Raw genomic sequence first — 8,681 nt, 5'->3', positions numbered from 1 at the left:
CTTTATCTTAGAAATAAGATGTAAACTTTGTAAATTGCCGAGCTGAATTCCTATTGTGTTTGTCAAACTCTAGTCTATAAACTTGACTGATGTTATCTTTTGTCTATTTTTAAAAGGGTTTTTCACTTATGCTTTTACAATGAAGATTTTTTTTAATAAAGGGGTACAACAAAATCAAACTATGGACCAATTAGTGCAAAAATGCATTAAATAAAAGCTCTCCAGGATTTTAGGATGTTCCTCATTTCTGAGCAATGAAATTAGAAGGGAAAATCACTATGATCCACACTCCTTTAAAACAGAAGCTGAAGAAGCCAGCTATTAATAGGGAAACCCCATCCTGTTAGCAGACTGTTGCTCACCACAGAATACCATGCCTCTGGGAAACCAATAACCTAATCATACCAGAAATGTGGATTGGCGCAATATCGATTTTTTCTTTATGATTCTATTCTTTAATTAGGAAATGTCTGAGGGACCCCACATCAAAGCAAACAAGGGAAAAGAAAGACTTTTACACATACATTCACACAAACACATTCATACAGAGATACAACAGGAATGGATTGTCTGCTAATTTTTGCATTCTAATTTTAAATTCCACGACTTTACAAAGGGCTTGCCACTTCTAATCAAAGGGAGTGAGGTGGTAGTAGATATGACTGGTATTCTATCAATTAAAATCGTCCATGTTGGTTCATATACAGTACAGTTCAATATTAAGTGCAATTCTGCAAAAGAATTGGGGAGTCATTTTAATATTTACAAGGAAGAAATCAGCAGAACAAGATTATATCAGATAGGCTGTGTACAGTAGCTGTGGCTTATAAAACATACCAGTAATTTGTACCTGGTGAGTATAAAGAGAACCAAGGATTCAGATGACTTTACAACCAAGGGAGTACACAGAGCATCAACAAATTGGAGGACAAAAAAAAATTCACATTTTCTACATCAAAAAAAATTACAGATCTCACAAATGTCTTTGAAGACAAAGAAAAATTCAAAGTCCTTTAAAGGGTGGAAAAGAAGAAATCTGAAATGGAACTCTAAATGTAAAAAGAGTTTTACTTCACAAGACCAATTTTCTTGGCTTCTGTTTCATATATCAATAATCTCCACATTTTGACTATAAAAACTTCTGCTTCTTCATCAAGTACCTAGAAGAGAGAAAAAAATGAAATTATCCTCCTATCTATTAATGAGTTAGGTGCCTCGTGTTCCTACCACCACACTCCTGCCCACATCCCATACAAATGTGGCCCTCTACCCCAGGGCTGCTGCAAGGAAAAATGGACTATCCTGCTCCCTTCTAAAGGACGCAACTATGACTGTACTCCAGGGTATCACTGCCTCGACAAAACGTGGCTTAATGTTACCAGATCTTCATAGAGGCAGTTTAGGATAGGAATTTAAGGAACAGGATACCTAGTCAAACTACTTAGGTTTAAATTCCATTTCTTCCTCTTATTAGCTATATGTCATTGGCTGGCTACTTAACCTTACTGGGCCTCAGTTCCCTTATCTGTAAAATTGAGGAAATGTGGCCATGTCAAAACACTAGGTACCACTGTGGGAATTAAAAGCTATATGTACTGAGTGCCTCGTATACAGTAAGTACTCAATTAAGTACCCAAGAAAAGCCAAAAATTTTTATTTTATGCATAATTTCTGTCAATTTCTCAATGATGCCAACTAATTGAAGAACTAATTCGAGGCCGGGAGCAGTGGCTCACGTCTGTAATCCTAGCACTCTGGGAGGCCGAGGCGGGTGGATTGCTCAAGGTCAGGAGCTCAAGACCAGCCTGAGCAAGAGTGAGACCCCGTCTCTACTAAAACTAGAAAGAAATTATCTGGACAACTAAAAATATATAGAAAAAATTAGCTGGGCATGGTGGCGCATGCCTGTAGTCCCAGCTACTCGGGAGGCTGAGGCAGAAGGATCGCTTGAGCCCAGGAGTTTGAGGTTGCTGTGAGCTAGGATGACGCCACGGCACTCACTCTAGCCCGGGCAACAGAGTGAGACCCTGTCTCAAAAAAAAGAAATATTCAGAGGGACCCTGAGCTTTTACCACAGCTGTTTGACGACACTAGCTCAAATTTCTTCCCTTTCTGAACAAGAATGAGCCCGAATAATCAAAAACAACTGAGTCTAATTAAACTCAAAATGTTTCAACAGATCGAAATGGATGAACACTGACATAAAAAATCGGTGACTGCAACTCTGCTGAGGCCAAAATCAAGAACACCAATCTTTTTAAAATTCTATCACTCAGGCCTAAGTATGATATCCTCTCTCTCTGCCCCAAGAAAAAAACAGCTCAATAAAGTTCAGAATCCAGCTCCAAAGATCGAGACCTATTCACATTTGTCCTTTCCTCTGAAGCAATGAATTATTCACAAATGTTTTATTAGGAGTTCTAAACAACAGCGGCATCAGGTTGGCTCAGCAGCGGAAAAGGAACATTATTTGGCTTTAGACATTACATAGTGAGTGACTGGACACAAACCAACTTTACTTCAGAACTCCTCCTTTTAGCTAAAAACCCCACCATGTCCCTCCTTCGCATCTTTGCTGCAGTTAAAAATTGAATTTCTCCCAGTCATCTATCATCTCGTATCATGCTAAATACTTCCTCTTCCTCCCTGACTCACTCTGCATTGCTACCTTCTCACTCTGCCCTTTGGACTACTACTATTCCATTTTATACTAGCCACCAACAACTAATCTGTTTTCTCACCCAACCTTAACTTCTGGGCTTGAGTGATTCTCCCACCTCAGCTTCCCAAAGTGCCAAGATTACAGGCATGAGCCATCTAGCCCAGCCAATAAACCTAATTTTATGTGTCAGGTAACAACAGATATTTTGCTGTGGATTCCTTTAACCTCTTTAATGAATATTCAAATTTTAATTCAGGACTATAAAAAGAAAGATTCTGGAAGCAACATAGAAAATGAATGAAATTCAAAAGTGAGTTTGTTATATATTTATTAGTATTAATAAGTGAAATCTCTAACTTACCATAGCAACATCATCTAAAATGCTCTGAGGAGAACTATGAGCCATAACCTAAAAGACACAATTGTCACATTTAAAATACACAAAAAATTAGCAATACAGTCAAGAAATTTCAAGGTACAAACTCTCATACTGGTACAGGAATTGCTTCTGGTTGAGGAAACTTTCTATAAATTTTACTTCTCAGCATTTCACTCTCTATAATAAAAGTTTGACACCAAAACCTGGGATCTTAATTGCTATAGAATGATCTGTCTTTAACTGTAAACCAAACCTTATTTACACAAGTTTTAGTGCTACAAAAATTTCAAGTGGAGAGGTCAGCCTAAATTTGCTCTTCATATTATTAAAAGAGCAGTTACTAGTGGAAAAACAGCACAATTATACCTTTATAGGAATATGGTTGCTTCTACTATAGTGACTGTCTTACTGAAGACTATGCTTTCAGAAGACAATGGAAGGATATGATACATTTTGGTAGTTAAGAACAGGGGTTTTAGAGGCTAGACTCTCTTACTTACTAAACAACCATGACCAAGACAAAATCTCTCCCTAAACCTCAATTTCTTCACATATAAAATGGGTATGACACATTAGTAACTTTCACTTCCTAAGGTTGTTAGGAGGTTTAAAGAAAATAAAGTTTTGTAAAATGCTAAGACAGTACAGCTATGAACAAAGCCTGGCATATGGTAATTAGTCTATACACACTGACCATTATGATACGGAAACTACTTTGCTCCTGTCCAAAGGCTAGGATAGGACACTGACAAAGGAGTTGATGAGACAGGCTATCTATCACCTTTCTCCACAAAACCTCAACATCGTTCTTCTAACCAAGACAAGCAAAGTATGGCATAGCATTCTCAGGGGAAGGGAGAGAGAGCACAATTGGCCGTAGCTAGCAATTCTGTCACCCTTGACCCTCGAAAATGAGAACATGTGGTGAGAGGGGTCTGAAGTGGATTAGAAGGGTTCACTAAAGCAGCCATAAATCACTTAATTCAAACTAAAATATCAGGGACTTGTCCCTGCAAGTTTTTTGTTATTTTAGAAAGTGTCTAATATTTTAAAATTTAAAATAAATGTTGGGAGTGAAGAGAATGAAAGACTAACCTTAGAACAAACAAAATCCACTAATGTAGCTTCTTCTTCACCTATATATTCTATGATTTTCTTATTAATCCATGGTCTAATTCGTCGTTCCATCAGTATCTGGAAAACAAATCGTAGTTACTGAATTAAAGAATTACAGCTTTTTATTATGCTTACTAAAGTCTATACCCTATAACCTTATGATTTTTCTTAAGGCTAAAATACACTATGGTCATTCACAAGTTAAAGTAAGACAAGTATGTATCAAGATACGATTATTTTCTTCTAACCTTTGCTTCAAGTACGACCCCAAAATGGCCCAATAACATGTACTCCATGGCCATGGCATTTACTTGGTGTCAAGATGATTATCCCTACTTACTTGTCATTAATAGAATCAAAGGAGTTTACATGGCATATTCAAACCACTCCCAATAACATGATGAAACATAACTTCCTACTCACAGAATCCACAATAGACCAATCAAGGGGATATGCAAAGAGCTCAGGTTTGGCTGTAGGGATTTTCTCAATGAGACTCTTAATGTGTTTGCGTTTTTCTTCAGTGTTCACAGTGCCTTTGGCAGCATTTTTATCATCTTCACCATAATCCAAGGGAACCAATTTCCTTTTTCGGGGTACATCATCACTGTCTTCATCCTCAAATTTGTTGAAGACACTATCTACTGGTAGTTTCTTTCTCTTCACAGAATTAGGCTGACCAGGACTATTGGAAGCACCTATAGTAAAAACACTCTCTTAGCATGCTGACTTAATTTGCAAGTGTTACATTTTACATCCCACCATCCCTCAAAAGCAGTGTAAAGTATACTTCCACAAATCTCAGAGAAAGATCCCAACTATAAAAAATAACTCACTACTCACAAGTGCTAGAAAATTTAACTTTTCACTTCTTCTTGAACTTGAGGCAGCTGCAGATATAGGAGCACTACTAGAACTATGAAAACAATCATGAGCTAGAAAGGCATTTTTTAGTAATTTTCTATCTACCTACCAAGCACCATCACATTTATTTTTTTCCTTAAAGCACAATATAAGTATTTACAGGGAGGGAAAAAAGATAAGAAGAAAGAAAATGCTAACATACCCAGTTTAAGACTTAGTCCTATTTTTGGCCTATGCTCCTCAGGTTGCTGTTGATCTGGTGAGTTTTCATGAGGAATAATAATACCACAGGGAGACTCATCCCCAGGAGTGTTGGGTGTTGCATTGCCACTAGCAGAAGAAACAGATGGGGCAGAGCTGATCGGCCTCAGAGTAGGCTTGAGACAAGGCTTTTGTTCTGGCTCTTCTTCTTCTTCTATGGGTTCTTCTCGTTTTTCTTCTTTTTCTTGCTTTTCTTCTTGCTCTTCTTCTGATTCCGGCTCTTGCTTTATTTGTGGCTGTCTGCGCCTCTCAGCCTCTTGTTCCATCTAAAACCACAAAAACAATCTGATTAACTTGGAAGAGACTACAACTATATTCGATTCAACTGTTTTACTCTGCATAATTTTTTTGTAAAATATCTCTGTTTTTGGTTAAGAATAGCTGAACACCATTTCCTCCTATAATCGGAAAGCTAAGTAAATCTATAGAGTATACTAGGTGGCGTGGAAATTTTTAATTTTTTAAAATTATATGTATTACATTTCTTCAGTGGATTATATAGGCTCTTCAGGGATAACAAAGATAAATACACAGCAGTCTGAATTCACAAGGGAAGTTATTTTTCTTAAAGAAATTACAACCAAAATTTTCATTTTACAATACAGAAAATCCATAAAAGGCAACTCATATCCTTGTCTTGTTCATACACAATCATCTGTTCTTTCTAGGTAATAGCAGAGGCTGGTAGTCACTTTTGTATTCATAAACAAGGAAAGGAAGAAATAGGATATTCTGGAGTCAAAATGAACACTTCCCTTGAAATGATGAAAGATATTAAGAAAGAAAAAAAGCCACATCATAATAGTGTTTTTAAAAACTGGGTGGTAAGGTGCAGGCAGCCATCTATAATCCCAAGGCTTCAGGAGGCTAAGGTGGCAGGATCATTTCAGCTCTCCCAAAGCACTGGGATTACAGGCTTAAGCCACCATGCTGGACCCCACACATGGTTTTCGTTTTTTTTGAGACAGAGTCTCACTGTGTTGCCCGGACTAGAGTGCCGTGGCGTCATCCTAGCTCACAGCAACCTCAAACTCCTGGGCTCAAGTGATCCTCCTGCCTCAGCCTCCCGAGTAGCTGGGACTACTGCCGGGCTAATTTTTTCTATATATTTTTAGTTGTCCAATTAATTTCTTTCTAATTTTAGTAGAGACGGGGTCTCGCTCTTGCTCAGGCTGGTTTCGAACTCCTGAGCTCAAACAATCCGCCCGCCTCGGCCTCCCAGAGAGCTAGGATTACAGGCGTGAGCCACCGCGCCCGGCCACACACATGGTTTTTAATTGCGTCATTATCATTTTCTACCTTCCCTGAATTTTCTGTTTAGTTATCCAAGTACTTACTTTAATCAACAGAAAAAAGTAACATTGTTTCATTTTGAAAAATAAATGGGACATGTAAGACATGGTTTCTGTTAACCAAAAGAATGTAACAGGTTAAAAATAGTTGATATGAGGCTGGGCATGGTGGCTCACACCTGTAATCCTAGCACTTTGGGAGGCTGAAGTGGGAGGATCACTTGAGCTCAAGAGTTTGAGACCAACCTGACCAAGAGTAAGACCCTGTATCTACGAAAAACAGTAAAAAATTAGCCAGGCATGGTGGCGAGTGCCTGTATTCCAGTAGTTCCAGCCACTAGGGAAGCTCAGGGAGGAGGATGACTTGAGCTCAGGAGTTCTAGTTAAAGTGGGCTATGATCACACCATTGCACTCCAGCCTGGGCAACAAAGGGAGACCCTTGTCTCTAAAAAAAGAAAAAAAGAAAAATACTAATAACCTTCCACAAAATAGCAAGTTCTATGGAACATAAAGTACATTTCCTTTAACTATAAATTAAACTATTATCATAGGCTGGCTTTAAGATGACACGATAATCTTAAAACAAAATCATATGGATGTTACGATATCTCACCCTCTGGAGCTCTGCATCTGGATCTGGATGCCCTTCTGCCAGAAGGCGTTGCCTAATTTCCTCAAGCTCTTCCTTCTCTCTCTTCCTATCTCGTTCATCTGCTTCCATTTCCTTTTCTCTATCACGCAATCTTTTCTGAAGAGCACTTCCCCTGTGAAAGAAAATGGTAACAGGCCGCATTTAACACACAGATCACTTACTATTACAGATGTTTCCAATAACACTTGCTTTCCAACACTATAAGCTGCATGCCTGCGGGGAATGGTGGCTCACGCCTGTAATCCTAGCACTCTGGGAGGCCAAGGCGGGTGGATCGTTTGAGCTCAGGAGTTTAAGATCAGCTTGAGCAAGAGTGAGACCCCATCTCACTCTTTGTTTCTAAAAATAGAAACATATTACCTGGACAACTAAAAATATATGGAAAAAATTAGCCGGGCATGGTGGCGCATGCCTACAGTCCCATCTACTTGGGAGGCTGAGGCAGGAAGATTGCCTGAGCCCAGGAGTTTGAGGTTGCTGTGAGCTAGACTGACACCACAGCACTCTAGCCCAGGTGACAAGAGTGAGACTCTGTCTCAAAAAAAAAAAATAAAACTGCATGCAAATAGACTGAAGTTCATCTTAAGGGTCTGTATCTACTGAACACTCAAGAAAGTGTGCTCTCTACATATTAATGTGTGATAAGTAAACACAGTCTTGTCATTATCACTATGCTTCCTCCATTCTTAAAGTCATACCAAGTGTCAACTCTCACTTCAAATAAGACAATTATATGGGGATGGGATGATGGAGGGGAGATCAGACTGCTATGTACCACTCTTGAAGTATCTGAAGAAAAAAATTCCTAGATAACATTCGATAGTTAGAGTATGAGTTCATAATGCAAAGCTTCTTTACCTATAATATTTGGGATCATCTCTATCATCATCATAGTCTTCTAAGAATTCTTTTAGTCGTTTAGCTTCTTTGGCCTTTAAAGAAATGAAGGACAAAATATGTAAAGTGAACATAAAATTCATTTCTAAATGAATAATTACCCCCTCCCACTTTCTTGGAAACAGATTTTTCTTATTCATACCACTTAAAACTTTGTAATTCTCACATAGTTCATATATTAAGTATAAATCACATTAGACATTTTTTAACTTTTACCTACAAAAGAAGTCTGCTTTAGGATTTATCTGTGAAATGAAAATCACATATATACACTATGCTATAATAAATATCCTCTCTGAATATAATCTTCAAAGTACAATAATCATTTTCTAATGCTACCTTAGCACACCAGGAAACAAAACTGAGGTTACCTTATAAAATGGACAGATATACTTAAAATTGTATTTTGTAGGTAGATAATGCTACAAGTAGTTTAAGAAAGAAATTTAAATCATGGGCCAGGCGCGGTGGCTCATGCCTGTAATCCTAGCACTCTGGGAGGCCGAGGCAGGTGGATCGCTCAAGGTCAGGAGTTCGAGACCAGCCTGAGCAAGAGC

The 8,681-nt window shown here is 38.3% G+C and overlaps 1 protein-coding gene across 2 annotated transcripts in view; it reads right to left on the bottom strand.

Moving 5' to 3' along the window:
• Positions 1 to 740: 740 nt before the first annotated feature.
• RBM25 (RNA binding motif protein 25) overlaps positions 741 to 8,681 on the bottom strand; it is a 51,111-nt gene continuing 43,170 nt past the window's right edge. For both annotated transcript variants that reach the window (XM_012656181.1, XM_012656182.1), the window contains exons 13-19: positions 8,086 to 8,159; positions 7,189 to 7,339; positions 5,224 to 5,548; positions 4,581 to 4,855; positions 4,137 to 4,235; positions 3,024 to 3,071; positions 741 to 1,160 (exon numbers count right to left, since the gene is read on the bottom strand). In XM_012656181.1, coding sequence (XP_012511635.1) covers positions 1,068 to 1,160; positions 3,024 to 3,071; positions 4,137 to 4,235; positions 4,581 to 4,855; positions 5,224 to 5,548; positions 7,189 to 7,339; positions 8,086 to 8,159 — 1,065 coding nt within the window. In that variant the 3' untranslated portion in view covers positions 741 to 1,067. The remainder of the gene's footprint in view (positions 1,161 to 3,023; positions 3,072 to 4,136; positions 4,236 to 4,580; positions 4,856 to 5,223; positions 5,549 to 7,188; positions 7,340 to 8,085; positions 8,160 to 8,681) is intronic.

The sequence above is a fragment of the Propithecus coquereli genome, unplaced genomic scaffold, assembly GCF_000956105.1.
Source record: "Propithecus coquereli isolate 6110/MARCELLA unplaced genomic scaffold, Pcoq_1.0 Scaffold5, whole genome shotgun sequence".
NCBI classification, from domain to species: domain Eukaryota; kingdom Metazoa; phylum Chordata; class Mammalia; order Primates; family Indriidae; genus Propithecus; species Propithecus coquereli.
Note: the sequence above shows the minus strand (reverse complement) of the source record. Positions and strands in the feature narration are given on the sequence as shown.